Below are 20,472 nucleotides of genomic sequence, written 5' to 3' on the forward strand. Positions count from 1 at the left end.
TAAAACAGAGCGTCTGAACTCAGACTCCAGGAAGTAATTTTTTGCCCTAAACTTAGTTTCCTAATTTAGGGCGTTAAGTTTATGGAAAAAAATTAGACTTAGTTAGAAATCTAACTGTGGACACTTGAGTCAATCGCTATAAATAATCGACTTTTGGTTTATATCAACTGAGGTTTGGTTTATATCAACTGCTGTATGTTTTAAAGCAGAAAGTTTTTCTTTCAATAATCTGCAAAATTGTACTGTCAACTTCAATCTCAAATGAAGTTCAACTCTTTCGTACACTTTGCTTCTCTAAAGACGTTAGAAAAAATCTTAGTCTTCTTCTCCTCTTGTCCGGCACGCGGGCACAAACGCCCTCTTGTCAGAGCATCAAGTTCATAAGGCGACAAATATTTTGTTCTTACATATACTTAGTAGAATTTAATGTGTGGTCTAATTTATGCAACTTTGTATTCACGCCGAGAGTTGAATTAAAAAAACATCTTTCTCTTTGTCCTTCAAATATTAATCAACAACTTTGCTCCGCCACGGATTCCGGTAACTTCTTGATAGTGATAATAACCGACGATATGGTATTATTAATGGATGATTTTGTTGCAATAACTTACCGGTTAAATGCTCCGTTAATGCCCCATTATCACTACGAAATCTGCTTTTTCATTAGACTACAAGTTTATCACAATCTATTATATGAACAGTGTTGTTAATCGAGTTCTACAAAATCAATATCTAATCACCGCAAAAGCGTAATAAAAATATGCAATTGTTAAAATCGCAATGGGAGCTGTTTAAAAATATTACAGTACGGTTGTTATCGCCCTCAAGAAATTATTTAACTACCTGGCTTCGTTCCTGAGATTGATAACTTCTCGATGGCGGGAACAATCAAATGTATATATGGAGAAGTTATCAATCTGCGCAAAGACAATGAGTTCCTAATTAATATTATCACACGGTTGTTGTCGCGACCGAGAAGTAATCAAACTCCGAGGCGAAGTCGAGGTGTTATGATAATTTCGAGGGCGATAACAACCGTGTGGTAATTTTTTTACTCAACACCTGTTGCGACCAATTCAAAATTGAACCGAGTCGAAATTATACCACATTGCAGCAAGAATTCAAATGTTAGACTACAAGTTTATCAAACTGTTTCCATCATTAGACTACGATTTTATCACCACTCTTTTATCGCCTACTTAGTGTTAAAAGTTTAAAAGAGTGTGATAAACTCGTAGTCTAATGCTGAAGTGTTTTTCCAGTGTCCATCGGGCATTAAAATTTATCACATTGGCAGTTTATTTAACTGATATTATCGCAACAAGTGTTGATTAAAAATTTTCGGAAGGGCAAAAACAACCGCGTTGTTTCAGATTAAATCTCGTTTCGATTATTGCAGTTCCATAATTACAGTTGATTAGATAATCTTGTTTCAATTTTCTTAAAAAGAACTGATGTAAAAGATAGAGAACGAGATAGTTACAGAAAATATCTCATGTTGCACTTAGAGAAACGCAAACCCGACTCGACGATTGGACGCTGAAAATTCCCCTGACTTTGATTAATTTGAAAACTGCAGTATTAAAAGGCAGCCGAAAATAAGAACAATTTTACGTAGCTGTCGCTCCCCCTACTACGTCTTACCAAATTGATTACTCCCAACTATTATTTCAAAGTACCATAAATGAGGCCAAGAAACTAGGACTGTATGAAAATTATAAAAACGGCATGAAAAATTTCTTTGAGTTTTTTTTCAATTCGAGGGATGATCCACTGTAATGAACTCACTAAAACCCAGAAATAGAACTACAACACAATTGAACAGAATTACAAAATAAGATTTGAACAAATTTGCATAAAACTAACTAGAAAACTAGATTACTAAATCAAACTAGATAAAACTAAAAATGATAGAGAACTGGAGAAAACAGAAAGAATATAAAAGACATTAGATTTAACAAAAAAGTAATAGACAGAACAAAAATAGATAAGATAAAACTTCAGCAATTTCAGTTGCAAACCTTGTGATTAAAATTATGTAAAAGAAGGAACAGATCCTAAGATCAATTTGCAAATAATATTTTTCGACAAAAAGTTGCAAAGGCACGTTCAGGTGCTGCAAGTAGTAGTCAGCTTTTTTTAATTTTTAAACTTAACTCTTCACCGTTTTAGGCCGCTTTCTTTGAAGTTCTTGGACATTAGTCAATTCGAAAAAAAAATCGCCTATAAAGCAGGCGTGCGCGTTATAAATTATAATTACATTGCTTCTGATAAATATTTATTTCATCTAACACGAACTGATTTAATTCTATTGTATTTCAACTGATAAAATTTTTTACGAACTCCAATTCAGGCTACTTGCTATCTGATAATGGCTTGTAAGACATTTTAAAAGAAATTTGCAATATATTACACCAAATAATTCTAATATGGCTAAGCGTGAATGTCTGATGTTTCATAGGGACTCCAACTTGATGTGATTAATTAAGACTAAGCATGCAAGTCAAATGCACCTTCGAACGCTCAAGAAGCAGGGAAAAAATACACTAATACGTTTGAAACTGACCCATGCAATTCCGTTAAGGTTGTATTGAATTTACAGAAGTCGGAAATTTTATGTCCGTTAATGGTGCAGCAAGTAGGAAATTAATTAGTTGTTCAAAGAACAGAATGAGTATCAATTAGAAACCTGAATTGATTGAATAGTTTTAAAGGTCAGTTTGGAGGGGTACACTCAAGAGTACAGAAAACACACACCTGATTGTTATAAATGAGTGTCAGATTACCCTTCTTTGATAGTTCCCGTCAGTTCATTATTAACTCATTGACGAGATAAAAAACATTAACCGACTAACGTCGGACAAACAGCCCTCGAACAACAGGCGGGGAAACAAACAAGAGGGGGCTGTAGCAAAGAAAAGCTTTTCCTTATGGTTTCAAACAACTCCCGCTAAGGAGAGATTTCAAACCGCGATCCCATGAGTCACATCCTGAAGCACTTACCACTCGGCTAACAAGCGCTTATGATCTCCGAGCTTATAATCGCTTTTTCTTAAGCAACGCAGACTAAGTTTCTTAAGCAACGCAGACTAAGTTTCTTAAAAAGTCAAGAAAAGAAATTGAAGGCATTTTCTCGACGAAAAAGGTCAATAACGAAAAAAACAGCCAGTAGAACACCGGAAACGACTAAAGACAACAAAAATAACATTTAACTAACCCTGCCTATTTAAGAAATAAAAACAGCCCAATTTTAGTTAGGGATGCTCGTAGGTGTCAGGCGTAGGTAGGTGGGAGGGGTGGGTTTGTGCGGGTAGGTTAGCGGGGGGTTACGCATATAGGGTGTATAAGGCAAGATGGGTGAGAGGATAGCTAAGAAAGGAGTGCGGTAGTTAAATTGTAAAATTCTCAAAATGACCATTTTACCTCGAGTATTATCAGTTCCTAGTCACTATACATTACAGAATAAACCACTTAAAAGTCCAATGTTCGCAATTTTTCTTTACTACTTTCTTCTGAACAACTTGCTTCCGGTAAGAAACCTATGTAATCCATTACTTCGTTTCGTGCCGTAAAAAACGCTTGCAAAAATTGCTTCAAAAATCGTTTGAGAGCAATTAAGAAGACTGGGAAAAGATTTTACCGCTTTAGCGCCTATTTTGTCACCTGTCTCAAAATGGTTCGATTGTTTTGCGTTCAATATTGGAGTAACCTATTCGTTATTTTGTTTGCTCTGGCCCAAAAACATACGCAAAAAATTGTCAATTTCCCGCTTGATATAGAAAATTGAGGTTATTCAAACGAAAAATCAAAGTTTCAGAGAATATTTAGTAATTGCTTTTCTTGACTCAAAAATTTACACATATTTTTTCTAATCAATCAAAGCTGGTTGGCAAAAAATATATTGAAGAATGGCAAAAGAATTTACTTGAAGAAAGTTTGAAGTAAATTTGCTTCTTCAACTAGACTGCTATTGACTGATGCAACTAAATTCCAAATACTCTGATAGCCTTAATTTTAAAGCATGATCGTGGAAAATAGTAACAAAATCGAGTACATTTTGCTAGCAATCTGACACTGGCCACGTAATGTTAATCTCTACCCCGAGTGCTTGAATAGAACCAACGCATTTTCAGACGTTTCCTAGACATTTAACTTAATCAGCCCAATTCTTGTGGAGAAAAAAATTCGAAACTTATGTAATACGTTAGTTTTCCTCCTTGCTTAATATGCAAAATAATACTATGACTATGCATTGATTGGAAACCTTTGCTGTACCAGTACTTCATAAAAAAAAATGCTCGGTTCCTTGTCTCTCAAATAAAATATAGCAATGATGGAAAACAAATATCTATGCTACTTGAATTAAAGCAGCTACAAAAATAAAACATTCTTCAAGCTCTAATTTTTTTGTACAAATTGCAGTTTGTTTTCAATTTAAGTATAAAAGACGAATTCACGATATTAACAGTACAATTGAGTGAAAATAATTCATTCATTGCTCATATATAAACATAAGTTAGAGATCAGTGATTCGCTAAACTATTATTTTGTGAAGCTAAACAGAGATATCCAGCAGCTCTATTTAAACATTTGTGTCAAGTAGGTCTCTCGTTAGAATGTTCTAGATGTAAGAAGAGTTCAGATCTCAAGCACGAAAAGCTAACAAAGTAGTCTTCACTTAAGAGATATAGCAACAAAAGAAGCGTCAAAAACAACATGGACAGCATCAAAAGTTTTCTAAACCAGTGAAATATTATGCTACATGTAGGCCTGGAAGCTAGAGAAGTTCTAGATTGTTCTGCAGTTCCAGATTTCGAGACACTGTGGGCGTTGTTTTGTTTCCCAATTCCTACGGCCGAAACTTGAAGCCTGCCATCGCCAAGATTATCATCACAGGTTCTCTCATCAGCCTGATTACAAAGAGGGTCCTCACTTCTCTGCCAATTTTCTCTATTTAATAGGTCGCTGTCAGAATTTTGTGGCCTTCTGACAAAAGGTGGCGGAATCGAACTGGGAGCGTCACTTTCAGAAGTGTAACCCGATTCACCGTTTGAATTCTTAACCGGGGTTTGATTTCTTAGCAATATTGGACTCTGCACTCCGTTGTTGATCTCGTTTTCAATCATGTCACAAATGGGATCCCTTTCTGATGATTTTTTACAACGCCTTTTCACTGATGATCCGGACCGACTGGTTCCACGCTTGCTTTGTTGACGTTCCAATTTTTTCAATGCTGTCACGACCGAATTCCGCTCAGACGAATCCGAGGATGAAGCGAGCTCGGTTGACATTTGGCGGGTTTCGAGGAACTCGTTAGGGTCCAATCCAAACTCTGGCTCGAAATACATTTCACTTTTTCTGGTTGCTGATAACAATTGTGTTCCGCTCCTTGTTTCACATCGATTTTCTAAATTTAGCAAGTCTTCACTGTTGTTGATTTTTACACTTCGAACAAAAGCAGCTTTGTGTAGAGCGTTGTTTCTGGGTTTTACCGGAGCCGTCAAAATCAGACTTCGGCCTAAAGTTTCTGCGACTATTATTTTGTAGTCATCTTCTTTGTCTTTCGTTTCTTCGTCCTTTATTGTAGGCAGCGGGATTTCGTACGCAATTGGAGCTGAATACGACGAACTCTTGAACGGCGATGAGTGAAAACTGGGCACGATAGACAAGTACTGTTCTGTTACAGCGGGTGTTTCGCAATCAAATTCATTTGCACCTTGCTCAAGGTCATCAATTTCAGTGGACGAAAAACTTAGCATAGGATGATGTTGGTCAACTTCACTCGAGGGAAGTGAGAAGTTCAATTTGTAGTCTGATAGATTGAAGGAATCCTGGGAAGATGAGGTTGTGATGGACGGGAAGGATGTCTGTGTTAGTTTGTTGGTGGTTCCCAAATTGTCCGGAAGTTGAAGCGAATTTGGATCGTTCATATTGTCAAGAGATTTCGGAGACTCTTTCCTTTCAGATGGCAGCGGCTCCAGTAGATATCCGCTGTTTGTTGATTCCAAGTTATGCGTGTCGATTGACGATGATGGACAGTCTAGCGGACTTCTAGCAGTTGCAGCAGAATTTTGGTCGCCCAAGTTGGCATAAGAATTCAACTTTTCCGTGCTTTTTTCATGACTGTCAACTTTAATTTGCGGAGCATTTTGACGAACTGAAAACGAATCAGTTTCAAGATCGTTGTTAGGATGATCTCCAGAACTGTCCATGCCAATTTGTTCTGTCTTGAAAAACCCTCCTGTGGCAAGATGTTTGTCTGCATCAGTTGGATATGAGTCAATCAATTGGTCACAAGGTTGTTTTCCAGACTTATTGTCATCCAGTGGACTTACTGCATGTTCAGGATCGACAGGTTCCTCGAGTTCTGTCGGTTCCAAATCATCGTCGTCCGTCACGAATTCTTGATTTTCAGATGTACTTGTTTCTTCTAATTGTGATTGATCGTTATCTAGTGATAGAGGTTCTGAAGGTATTTCACACTTGGCACTCATAAAAGCACTTTCTAATTCATCTCCGTCATCGTTTCTAGCTTCCGAAAGATCGCCAAAATGAGATTCCTCATCCTTATTCACTTCTTTGAGTGAAATGAAATTTGACTCTGAATAGCCATTTTGTGAAACTTCGTCTGATTTCGGAATGCTCTGACCTTCACTATCGAGAACTTTTGTACCCGATTCTGCACTTTGACTTCTACCAATTTCAGACCCATCTGTTACAGTTATCAACTTTTTGGTATCTGCGTTGCCGTCTTCCACTTCGCACGGTTCAAAATTGACATCTTGTACATTGTTTGCTTTATCTTTGAGCTCCAATTTGACGTCTGATCTTGACTCATACTCTCTCCGTGTAGCTAGAGTCGATTCGTCATCAACATGAGAACAGCGAGAAGTCAGTCGTTCCTTTCTCGTCTTCAGATCTCCAAGAATCAGCTCATCTTCAATTCTGTTCTCACTTGGTTGAGGGTTATGACGTTCTTTGTCTATTTCTAACCTCAGTTTCGAGATGATCTCAGCAGAATCAGATCTTCCTTCACAGTTTTCAGTTTCCATTTCAGGGTCACAGTCTGAAGTTGCTGTGCTGTCTCTTGGTGGCATTTCATAATCTTCGCCAGCTTTTCCATCTGAGGGATTTCCAGATTCAGCATCTTCCGAAGTCTTGCAATCATTGCGATAATCTAAGATCTGTTTCACATCCAATGGGCCCTCTAATAGATCTGAAGTTCCCTGCTCTTCTACAGAATCAGAAGGCAAATTTTCATCCTCAGAGATGCAGACACTTTCTCCAGATGGCTCGAATGTTCCCGGATGATTAGTGCTATTGACCTCTGAAGAACAGCTATTCATCTCTGCCGTCCTATCATTTTCCAAATTTGAGGTCAAGTTGTCTGTTTCCAGCTCGTGAGAATATTCGGCTTCTTCGGACCTGTTGACATTTGGATAACCAATTTCATCAGAAGAAGAGTTCTCATTAACTTCATCTGAACTTTGATGGACGTCAAGGAATTTATTCCTAGAATTCAAATTGACAGTTATCGCTGGATTCTTTTCGTCGCCAACGTCTGAATTATCTCTGCCGTCGGATGAAACCTCTACATGCTTGACATCATTCGGTTCATCCCGTTTCTTCTCAGCAACTAAGTTAGAATTCAGGTCAGTTGGCAACTGACAAGCATCACGTTCAGAATCACTCCATTTTTCACTTATTTCCCCAATTTCTAATTGATGATTTTGCTCAGCATCCCTTCCACTAGCGTCTGATAAAATCACCAAGTCAATCGCTTCGTGAGATATCATTATATCATCCGTTTTTGTTGATTGCGAACTATCAACCCTGAGCTCCGAACATGTTCCATTAGTCTCTAAATCATTGAAATCTATTTCGTTTGTATTAGTTGTGTTCACATCATCAAATCGCTCAAGATCGATGTCCAGAACACTACCCACATACGACAATTCCGCGCCATCTTTTTCAGAACGTCGTGTCATTTCAACATCCTCGTTAGATTCTGATACTTTGTTGCCTGCACCGCGGGATCCCTTTCTCATTCTCGCTTGTTTTTCGACCAAATCTGCTTGCTGAAAAAGAATTTCGTCTTCAATGCTTTGATTTTGTACGACCGTTATTCTTGAGTCATCGGTAAGATCGTCGTGAACTTTTGTCGTGTCACTTGAATTGTCCTCTTTATTCAACCCGAACGAACTCGGACTGTCATTGTCTACAAACTGGCCCTTTTCAGTATAGTCCATTGCTTCGTCAAGATCATCTCCCGTCGACTTTGTGGAAGATTTCCTACAACCAAATCTTGATAGTTCATGGTCTGAATCACTGTGGTGCAAGGCCGGATCATCTGTATTGAATGACTGATCAGTAGGTACGTCAAACCTTTGAATTTCATTACCCGCATGGTCTGTGATTTCAGGGACTCCGTTGATATTAAAGTTTTCGACTGGTTTTAAGGAGTTTGGGTCAACAACGTTGCCTGCAGGGTCCTGATCTTGCAAACATTTTGTTGGTTGCTCATAGCTATTTTCAAAATCATCGGTGTTGTCTTTGGCTTCTTTGGTTTCAGCTTCCTCTCCAGTAAGTTGACCTGAGCAACTTCCAGCAAATAAAGGATTAGATTCTCCAACGCCTTCATTGACTAATTTTGAATCCACATCAAGCTCGACCCTAGATAGAAATTCACTTCCGTTTTCATCATGATTTGATTCTTGTTCTTCAGTTTCACTCGGAGTTTCAGTGTTAGTTAAAAGATCGTCGATTTCATTCATATATGACAATTTATTCACTGTTTCTCGATTCCTTTTGACCAAATTTAGATCACTCGACGCCGATTCTTGAATTTCAGATTTCAACATCAATGGCTCGGTTGAAACGCCCGACTCGTTTTTCAGTTTGTCGAAATTCATCACGTTTGAATAATCTTGAGACCTGGGTACATTACTCTCACTTTCGTCGGCGAAATGACTCTCACTGTATTTCGTGTCGTGTGGCGGAATCAATTTCTCAGGCACTGCCAATCTTTCTTCGTTCTGATCTTTTTCAGTTTCAACAGTTGCGACATTTGATCCAGTTTGTCCTTTCAAGTTAGCATCCTCTTTATTGACATCTGTTACCGTTTCACCAGCAGAAGTTGTAGGTTCTATTTGTTCAGTCATTTTCTTTGGTTTTGGTGAGCCCTTTTCAGTTTCGTCAACTGCAGCAAGATCTGGGTTCTGCATATTTGCCGAGTTAGCTTCAGATGTAAAAGCTTGGTCTTCAGATTCTTTTTCAGTTGATAATTCTTCTGTCAAATTTGGATCAATTTCTCTAGCATGAAAGTCCTGACTACCTTTAGTACGAGAATCTGCACGTGCACCTTTGTGCTCTTCGCCTTTTAAGTCCAGAGATGAGATTTGAATGAAGGAGCTCAGGGGATCTGAACTTAGACTCGAACGACCATTGCTAATTGCACTTTTTGTCAAGTCACTTTCAGGTTCAAGTTGACAGACCAAAGACGGCTCTGAGCGGAATAGACGCTGGATAGTCGCATTCTTGTTTCCTGTTTTAAATGCATCCGCGAATAAAGGAGGGGTACTAACAAACTTTTGCTCAAAAAGATGACTACTTATTTCAATTCCAATGTTATTATGGTGAACACGATCCGCATCGCCAGAGAACGAAGTCCGAAATGCATCTTGAACTGGGAATTGAATCTGGTCCAAGGGAGATCTAAACCCACCAGTGACATTTGGACCAATTATCGACATCGGCGGTGTTAGGCCAGTGGTTTCGGGTTGACTCGCTATCATTTGGAGTCCTTCACTTGTTTGAGGTTGAGATTGAGATACAGAAGTGTATGGCTTCTCACGTTCAGTGTTGCTGCAAAAGTTGTCAAAATTTACATCAGCTGTTAAATCATTCGGGTTGTCGTCGTTGGCGGCTAAATTAGTCAGACTGATGTTTGAGAAACGATTATCGTTGTTGTGCAATTTGTTGTTTATTTCTCTGTGACTATCATCAATATCGTCAGTGACTTTGTTGGCAAGCTCTAACTTGGTGCAATTTGAGCTATCTGATGCAGTTTGTTGTAAGCTATCATCATTTGCAATGCAAACTGTTCCACTTTCCATATCCTCACCTGTGACGTCATTGGGATTTGTATTAAGCGAGAAGAAACCCGAATCATATTTGCTGTTAAGTGAGTTGAAATCAGGGTTAAAATGATTGTCGTTTGAAACTATACTTTCTGCCATGTTTGATTCATTGAACGAAAAATTACAGTCATTTTCAGTTGAAAGATGCCATGAAGCCTTTGAAAGATTCGAATTTTGAGAAACTTGTTCAGAAATGCCAGGGACACAAAACAATTCAGGTTTTGATTGTTTCAATAATTTCTCCGAATAACTTGTAATTGATAAATTTTGATTTCCTAATGATTCTTTGCCAGCATTTGACTGCTCGTCCGTTGAATTAAGAGACGAGATTTTAGTTTCAGTCTTGTCTGATTTGCCTTCTATGTTTAACGCCTCATCATTAATGTCAGCTTTTTGATGAGAATTTTCAGTTGCTTCAAGACTTGAGATTTTTGAAGATTCGCCACCGTTATTAACGTCAGTCAGGTTGTCAGTAACTGCGCTTTTGTGAAGCACTTTTTCCGAATAATCATCAACAGTTGAAATATTTTCGTTATCTATTTGAGAAACGTCTTCAGTGTCATTTCGGTTGGTTGCATGATCTTTTTCATAATCTGGCGAGATTTCAATTTGATGCTCTGTTACATTGATACCAGTAATCTTTGCGTCTTCGTCTATTGGTACTTTGTGCCATTCGGCAATGGTTGATGCACAAAATTTCTCTTTAATTTCTTCGTCAGAGTAACTTGTCATTTCGGGAATTAAGCTTGTAGTAACGCTAAATGGTACCGGAGCAAGGTTTTCAAAACTCAGCGTCGGTGAATTTTCTTCACTTTTAGATTGTTGCCTCGCGTGTTTGAATTCATCTTCCATTTCCCGGTAATCCTCATCTAGTTTTAACTCAAGGTTGATGTCATCTTGATCGGCTGATTTTATTTCATCCCCACCATCTACTTTCCTATCAATCTCAGTTTTCGCGCTCTCATTTGAAATCTTCGATAGGCTTTCAACATTTTCCCGATGTTCAGTGCCCAAAGCAGGCACTTCGCTTTTTCCAGAAACGTTTAGTTCCGACCCATTTGTTTTGCTTTTTTGAACTGGCGCAGTTAGTGTATTTTGATGACAATCTTTATGCGCGAAACTATCGATATTCTTTACTCGATCGCTGCATGAATCATTTAACTTCTTTTCGGTTGGGTACAATTCTGAAAGGCAATCTTCACCCATTGTCAAATTTACATTATCATTGTGTTCACTTGATTTGTTGTGAGTCTCTCCTATGACATTTTGACGATCAGGCGCTTTCTCTATATAATAATCGACTGCAATTTTGTTTGAAATGTCTGTGGGCAATTGATCAGAAACAACAACCACACCAGCTTTTGCCGTTGAGGTCTTTTCATTTGAATCGTCAGCGGAAGAAACGGTACTGTCATTCAGGCCAATTGGAACACCAGTGAATTCTAGTTCAAGGTTGGACTGATCACTCTCATTTGCAGCAGAGACAGTCTTAGATGGTGAGAAATTAGATAGAGGTTCTTTTCTATGAGCAGACAAGCTTAAGTCAGCCGTGCATTCTGTGCTCTGATCAGGCAACGTATGCCATTCAGCGTTGACGAAATGTTCAAACTTTTCTGTGCTTTCTTCCTCTGAGAAACTTGTCAATTCAGGAATTGAAACCGCAGGCTTTCCAAAGAATTGGGGAATGGCCGAATCGGTCAGGGATTCGGGACTTTCGCTCAGAAACGGCATCCCGGAGTCGTGTATTATACCGCGAGCTTCGTGGTCCTGTTCAAACTCAAGTCCAAGTGTAACATCTGGAGCATCTGTATACTTCTCTTGATTCTCTGGCTTGTCATTTGATTCCCGTTTCAAGTTGATATCTGCACCCTCCTTGTAAGCGGTAAAGAGTTGCTCCTCTTTTGCGTTAGAATCAGAAAAATTTCCTGCTTTAACAACTACATGTGTTTCAGAGCAATCGTTCAGGCTATTTGTTGCCGTTGACGACTCTTCATTTGAATTGTCGAAGGGAGAAACAGTATAGTCCTTCTGGGCAATTGGAAAACTAGCTAATTCTGGTTGAACGTTAGGTATATCACTCTCAGAACTGTTTTCACGAGGAGATAAATCTAAGTTACACGTGTCATTTGAAGAAGCGTTGTCAGCCATATGCCAAGAAGCCTTCACAATTGATACAGATGCATCAATTAATTCTTCATCTCTGGAAGATGCAATTTCAGGGTCTTCACTTGAGAGCTTTTCATCAGACAGTGTAGTTTCAGTGCCATAATTTAAACACAACCTCAGGTCAAATTCACCAACCGGGCTCAACTGATGCTCCATTTCAGACACGTGGTTCATATTCTGGATCTGAGCACCTCCCATTCCAGATGTGGGAAATAGCACTGATGTATCTTGCAAACTTGGGTCTGATGGCAAACTACTTCTAGGTTCATTTGACCCTGCTGTTTCAGATAAGATTGCTTCTTCTTTAAGTGAGCTATCGTGCAATCTGTGCCATGCGGTGTCAACAATATTAACCAACGTTTCATCATTTTCTGTCTCGGTGCCAATACTCAGAATTGGGTCCACATTTTGTTCGTTCGACGCCACTGTATCTTCGGGTTTGTAAGGCAAGTTTTCACTCATTGTCACGTTTGATTTCTCGGTTAGGCTAGGTTCTTGCGAAGATTTTTCTTGCATGCTCTGCCACGATTCGTCCTCAACTAATAGCTCAGTATTTTCTGCCTTCTGTTCATTGACAATATCCGGTACCGGCATATAGTGAGATGTTAAATCTTTATTCATGTCAGAATCTTTATCGGAACATTCTCTCTGCTCACTTTTCTGGACTGTAGAAGCCTCAATCAAACCAAGCTGATCAGAACGTGGCTCCTCAATTCTAGACTCAATGATACCTCTATGGTGTACAGTTGCTTCCAACTCGCTTACATCAGGCAATTGGGTATCAGACATGGTTTCCGATTTCTCGACCTTTTGATCGCTATTGCCACTTTCAGGCTGTTCGGTTTCTCCCGCAACAACTTGAGTGTCATTACGTTGACCTTCACCGCCAGTCCCTGACTCTTTAACAAGCAGAGAAGTAGGTTCCTCTAGTGGCGATGATGACTCTTCCGCTGCTGACATTAGACTTGATAGTAAGATCGGACACGATGTATGGGCGATACTATTTTCAGGCAGATGGAACCATGCTGCATTGACGGACAAATTACTGTTTTCATCAACACATTCATCGTTTACTTCAAAATCAGGAGCTCTAGTAACGGCTTCTTCTGCGGGAGTGATTGCAGGTTCAAGATTATCACAAACCACTGATGTCTTGTCAAGATTGGTTCTCTCGCGTGTTTCGTCGGAGTGCATTAAACCAGAGGCATCATCGTTAGGTTCCACCGCACTTGAAGCTCCAGTCGTCTCCGAAACCTCTTCGTCCTCCACCGCAACATCTGAGTTTGAATCATCACGCTTCTCAATTTGTTCTTCGCTTTCAGAGACCTCTTCACGTGTACTGCTCTCGAGTTCGTTCAACCTCTGGTGTCGAGTTTCTTGGGTTTCGTTGAGCAATTGAATAGCTGGGCAATCATTCGTTACTTCGGGGAAAACCAAATTCTGCCCTCTATCTTGTACATTTTCAGCAGCCCAATTTTCCCATTCCTCCGATGCTACGTGAACTTTGCTTGCTGAGTTTGACGTTACTTGGCAGGACTCGAAAACATTTGGTTCTATGCAATCAAGCAACTGAAATGTATCGTTAGAAAAAGTCTCAGACCGTGATATGGATAGAATAGGTTCAGGGTCGCAGGATGTTATAATCGGGTGAGTATTTGGCTGATCGATTTCCTTGACCAGGATATGCGAATTGGTTACTTGAATTCTATTAGCGCAACTGGACATTAGTGCTGTATCGTCAGTTTCTGATGCAACTTTGCAGTCAATTGAAGTTTTGTCAAACGTCTTTTCGAAAGATGCAAAGTCCTTCTCTACAACTTTTCCGAAGGTTTGTAACCCCGCTTGTAGACTATTACGAGAAGCAGAACATACTGGGGACAGTTGGGTGGGTGTTCGGACGTCTACGGGCGCAGATTCAATTGATGAGCTCAAATGAATTTTACTAGACTGTTCGTAAGAAGGGGTGTTGATTATAGTAGGATCATGACTGACAGCCAATTGCGGAGAAGCAGCACTGTTTGGCACTAATTGCAGAGCCTTTTCAAAAGTAATAGGGGGGTCAATAGTTTGAGGTTGATTAAAGCTATGAGATGATTGACTTAGGGGTGTGTTGGGATATGGGTTGATGGATGATGGCACTATATTGTACGGGATGCTTGCCAAAATTTTAGGCGAAATATCTAACGAAATGATGCCTGGAGAATTGACATTTCCATCGCAAAAATGCTGGTCAGAAACTTCCAAAATAGGCAAAATTGGTGTCGCACAGTCGGGCATGGTTTTGAGCAAGTTGTCAGAGTCGGTGGACTCAAAAGTTACGGCATCTAATAGTTTAGCTTGATCTATAGGTGGAACATTAATGCACCTTTCCGCTTTTCTAACTATGAGCGAACCTTCAGTTCGAGGTCTAGATCCTGCAGACACAATTTCAGAAGTATTAACTCTGTTCAAATTCTTTACACAATTCGACATTGAGCCAGCTCCGATCTGAACTGGAAAGCCTTCGCTCAAAGAACATTCTGCTAACTCGATTGTCAATTTTTCATTTTCTTTGACAGTCATATATTTAGGGTTGACATGGGTTGCTGAAATTTTTGCTACAGAAATCGTCGATCCATCATTCCCAACACTTAACATCGGGGGAACTTTCGCTGCTTCGACTTCTTTCACAATTATTTCACTTCTTGTTACTTCAAAAGGACCGCTCGACTTCATCAATTGGGAATTCGGATCGTTCAATTGGTTGCCTTCTTCAGAATTGCAAATAGCTTTACTCAAAATAGCATCATTACTGACCAATTTCAGGTGCTGATTCGAATTAATTTCACTCTTTCCCACAAATTTCAGTGAAACATTAGGAGTAACTTCGGCCATTGCGGTTTTAAAATCCATCTTATTTGACTTCAACACTGGAGAGACTCCAGCTGTTTGGATTTGACTTTCGCCCTTCAATTTACTCGTGTCGTAAACGAGACAACTGTTCTCCATGCTGCCGACATTTTCTCCGTTCTCAACTATGCTATGCTGACCAAAGAGTTCTTGGTCACAAAATGGCGACGAGGCATCAAATTTGGGAAGATTTATGGAAGCACTGCTTTTAACAACTAGAGCACCTTCAATTGGTATTTTTGGATTGTCTATTGGTCTTACTTCGATCACTGTTCCATTCTCTGGTGTTTCGTCCAGTTTTCTGTCATCACCAGCAACTTCTTTTGCGCTTTCATCCTGATCCGCACTGAAGCACTGACAATGGCTAGCTTCGGCACAGCAATCAACACACGTGACTGCAAATTTACATCCTTTGCTGAATTTTAGATCTGACGTAACCAAACTAGCCTTGCATACATTTACCACGTTGGTCTCGCGTGAACATTTGTCTTGGTCAAATTCAGAGTTGATCGCAGTTTTTAGAACAGGAGCATCAATCTCTTTGACTAAAATGGAGCCGTCTTCAATTTCGCTCTTACATATAGAATCGCTTGCACGGACAATTCCCAAACTAGTAAATGTCTCTTCAGGACCCAGCGTTGGATTTTCCTTACTTGGAAAGTCACTTTCTTTCGTGTTTTCCGCAATTGAATTCCAAATGTTTTCTAATTTTTCTGAGGCCGATTCCTCAACTGGTTTTTGTTCCGATACTTGCCTCAATTCAGAACCACAATTGAGTGACAATTCGGGACTCTTTCCTCGCTCGTCCACTGGAAAACCCCTTTGATCACCGTTTAGTGAGTCCAAGTGCCTTGAACTTAGGTCGTAACCATCAGCTGATTTATCAGTTGAAGAGAGAACATGCGTTATGACATCGGAATCACTCTTAAAGTCCGCGTCCTTCCAAAGCGAATCACGGCCGCTTGCTGACATGAAAATGGAGCTTGGATTGCTGCGCACTCTTCTCAGAGTAAACTCAAATCCATCTGTTTGAGAAATCGTTGAGTCTTGCATCTTGCCAACTCCGTTTTCTGCTGCTTCTTGCGCAGACGAACCATGAATGCGGTTGCAGCTCCTGCTTTGAACCCTTTTCAACTTCTCTTCGAGGGACACGAATTCAGACTTCACCATGGGATTGCAACTGCCAGCAACATAATCACCGAATTTTGTTGAGTCAAAACATTTTCGTGGATCTTCCTGACTTTCGTTTGTGGAATTGTCTATATTTGTTCGATCATTCATCAGTACAGTCATAATTTTGCCATCACTGATAATGTTCTTCTGGTGAAGAACGGCTTCCGTTTTTGACATCTCAGAACTTCCCAGTAACACGTCACAATTTGCATCAAACAATTTTATTTCCGAGTCTTTGGTACCTTTTTTATCCGCTAAGCTATGAGATAAAAAATTTTCTTCCAAATCCATATTCTCGCTGTATGTGTTCTCATTGTCGTCTTGCAAAGAACCAAAACTCTGCATTTCAGCCAGTTCTAAATTCGATATATTAGTCAACAGCTTTGGTTTGACCACTCTGTTACTAAGCGTATCAGACGGCTCAGAACTTAACTTTTCAGCTCTTACTGTTGACCATTGGTTCACATAGTTGTGGCCATTTGTATTAGTGACGTCACTCAACAGATTATGATGCAAATGACCTTGAGCGGTGAAAATGTTTTCATGCACAGCAGCAGAATCACGATCGCAATTAAAAGAATCACGCGTGTATTGAACTTCATTGTGATCAGCGCATGGCGGCACGTTTTCGGACACACTGGCATTTGCACTCCATACTGCGTTTTCGGTGATTGCAGCAGATTTATCGTTATTTTCTTTTAAACTTTCAATTTGGAGATTAGAGTAATGCGGCAGAGTCGTACCCGAACCAATTTGATTTGCGTTTATAATTTCATTCGTCTGGTTACCTTCACTTCGCGAGAAGTTCTCGGGTCTAAAAATTATCTCAGCTTCCTTACCCAGAACTTCTTGGATTGTCGCATCATTCTGACTTGTAACGATTTTTCCAAATTTATTAGGTTCATTTACATCAACAGAGCTTAGAGATTCGTTGTGAGATTCAAAGTTTAGAGATTCGTTGTGAAAAACAATCGATGTCGCATCATTTAATGAATTGCGGTCATCGGAAGGGTCAAAAAGAGATGAAGAGTCCAATTGGTGAGAGGAGAGACCACCCGATGACGAAGTTGAAGGAGCAGTGGTTATGGTCACCGATACGTCAGCCTCTGAATGGTCAGTATCTATTCCACTCTGATTGTCAGTAGCAATCACGTCATTGTCTTCTTTTAAAAGCTGCTTCACTTTATCAGTCCAGGCCGGTTGAACTTTCTAAAAAAGGAAAAGGGCTGTATATTACCTCAGGCGCACACGTTAGTCAAAACGATATAAAATAGCACCACCTATTCTGCCTAAAAAGAACACCCTAGCAGAAGAACTTAACGCGAACTTAAATTAAACATAGCCGGCAAAAGTCGGACCACTTGTCCTCGAACAACCGGCGAACGGTTGGCTTCGGTAGTAGCCAGCTGGTGCTAAGGGATGGTATAGTCAGTCCCATAGACTTGAAATATCAATGTTTTCTCCATTAGGGGGGGGGGGGGGTTAGGGTTGGGGCAGCTGCACGAAGGGGGGTTTAAATTGCCAGCTGGAGGGGTGTGGACCAGGGGGCATCGTTTTCTCAACACAGTTTCAATGAATCGCATACTTTGTTTGAGAGCAATTAAACAAATAGCCGGCAGATTGAAAGAAACAAACTGCTAATTACATGTAGTTTCAAATACCAATGGAAAGAATCAGAACTCAAAAAACTAAGTAGTAGTGCAATAGTCTGTCCCTAAATACAAAATACGCAAACATGCGAAAAACGCAAAGACAATTGAGCATCAATGTGGTCATTTGAATGTCAACGTCTTTTTCCATTAAGCTTTCATTCATCAATTTTTTCTACATGTTTCAAAATTGAACTTTGAATTCTAACCTGTGGCTTTCGAAACGTTCGCTTATTTCAGTTTATGGGGCACACAATAAAAGACTCAATTCCAGGTTGAAGGAAGAACAAGTAGTCACAATTCAATAATGTGAATAAATAAACATAGATGTCAGATTGCCGGAATAGCTGCGAAACAGACTTGAGTATAAAAATAGAAACAGATACAGATATAAGTTGAAAAAAAGTAGGCGTTGCTCAAAAACCTATGTAACAAACATTCAGCGATATACCAACAAAACTTGTAAATATTCAATCCGCAGAAGCCGTTTTTATCAAGACCTTTATTACACATATGAGTTCCTTCGTCCTTAAACCAATTCAAATTAAACTTAGTTTAAAGTTCAAAAGTCATTTATTTGAGGTAAGTCACGTATGACCAAAATTTATTCACGCAAACGATCTTAAAACCTTTGACATAGAGAGTGAGAAATGTCTTCACGCGCGCAAAATGCCGTTAGTGAGAGGAAGAAGTCATTCAGTAAATATGACTTTTTCAGCTTTGCTGTGTGCACAAATGTAAAATTAAAAGAGCGTCAGACGACGAAACAAAAAAATAATCAAGAGCACCTCAATATAGCTCCGCTCAGCTAACAGCTATAAAAACAAATTAGTTAGGACGGCAATATTTATAATTATATTTAGGAAAAATAACTAAAATTTCTATACAATTTTTTTAATATAAACTATAGACCATTGTCACACAATGTTTTCTCGAACGACAGACGCACACTTGGCTCTAATGTAGTCGATCAGCGGCTTTAAAAGGGGCTTCACTTTATGCGCTTTTTTATTTACCTTTTTAAGTACACTCGTCAAGCAACTTGTTCAGCTGCATGAACATGTGGCTAAGAGAGTAATCTCTTGGCTGAGCAAAAAATCAAGAAAACACGCGTGAAAAACGTGACATGAAAATTCATAACAGCCAAGCAAAATTTTGCGTTAGAGGTACATACGACTACACTAAAGGAGTCATGCATACTTCGTATTAAAACTAACTTTTTGATATTACTTTGAGCAAACAGGCTGTTTTTCTGAATGTCTCCTTAGTTTACCTTTTCTTTTTCGGTCCAAATGAGCTGCTTCTCACACACTTTTTAGAACTTAAAAAATAACTTCTATTTTTAGAGGAAATTTGAAGCAATTAGAACTTAAAAAATAACTTCTATTTTTAGAGGAAATTTGAAGCAATTATTTTAAATGTATGTTAAAAGTGTGACTTTTTAAACGTAAAAATGTTTACTTGACCAATTTTGCGCAGTTGTTCTTGAACATCCTTTTTTCTCGAGTAACTTTTTCATACATGACTTTACGTGATCTAAATTACCCTCATTCGGACATAACGTGTGTTGTTAACATAAAACCGATTGTAAGCGACGATGTACCGAAGCCGCTAAAGGTTAGTGGGTAAGGTTTCAGACTGCTTTCCGGGAGGTTGAGGGCTTGAAGCCCTCAGTGTCAATTTTCTAGCACACATAAAAATTTTGAGCTATCTCCTCTAAATGAATATTCTCCACTTGTTCAAAAGCAATTCATCCCACGTTAGTCAGTTTATTTTGTTTTGAAATAGACAATCAGTCTTTCGAAAGTAATTAAATGCTCTCGAACCAAGTTTGATTAAATCATTGAAAAATGTCTTTTTCATGCGAAGTTCGTGCTTGCATGTTCTCTTCTTGAGCATTCTTTCCGTATCACTTCTCGAATGACTTTCTCTTCCGGCTTGACTTCAAGCGCGCAAATGCCGTTAGTTCGCGAAGTCACTCAAAAAATTTTGACTTTCAGCTTTGTGTGAATAAACGTAAAATTCAAAAAACAGCATCAGACGACGGAACAAAAAAATCAAGAGCAGCCCAAAATAGCTCCTTAGCTTAGAGCTATAACAAACAAATTAGTTCAGACGGCAATATTTACAGTAACATTTATGAAAAATAACTAAATTATAGAAGTCTCTTAGAAGTAATGGTAAAGGGTATTTTCACAAAACCTAAGGGTATTTTAACAAACTGCTAATTAAATGTAGTCTCAAATACCAATGGAAAGAATCAGAACTCGTAAAACTAAGTAGATGTGCAATAGTCTGTCCTAATTACAAAATACGCAAACATGCGAAAAACGCAAAGACAATTGAGCATCAATGTGGTCATTTGAATGTCAACGTCTTTTTCCATTAAGCTTTCATTCATCAATTTTTTCCACATGTTTCAAAATTGAACTTTGAACAAACGTTCGCTTATTTCA

At 39.1% G+C, this 20,472-nt stretch overlaps 1 protein-coding gene across 1 annotated transcript in view; it reads right to left on the reverse strand.

Moving 5' to 3' along the window:
- Positions 1 to 4,345: 4,345 nt before the first annotated feature.
- LOC142339547 (uncharacterized) overlaps positions 4,346 to 20,472 on the reverse strand; it is a 29,354-nt gene continuing 13,227 nt past the window's right edge. Inside the window, exon 4 of the mRNA XM_075389674.1 lies at positions 4,346 to 17,576. Coding sequence (XP_075245789.1) covers positions 4,596 to 17,576 — 12,981 coding nt within the window. The 3' untranslated portion in view covers positions 4,346 to 4,595. The remainder of the gene's footprint in view (positions 17,577 to 20,472) is intronic.

Source organism: Convolutriloba macropyga, chromosome 5 (assembly GCF_964194025.1).
Source record: "Convolutriloba macropyga chromosome 5, txConMacr16.3, whole genome shotgun sequence".
Taxonomy (NCBI): Eukaryota; Metazoa; Xenacoelomorpha; order Acoela; family Convolutidae; genus Convolutriloba; species Convolutriloba macropyga.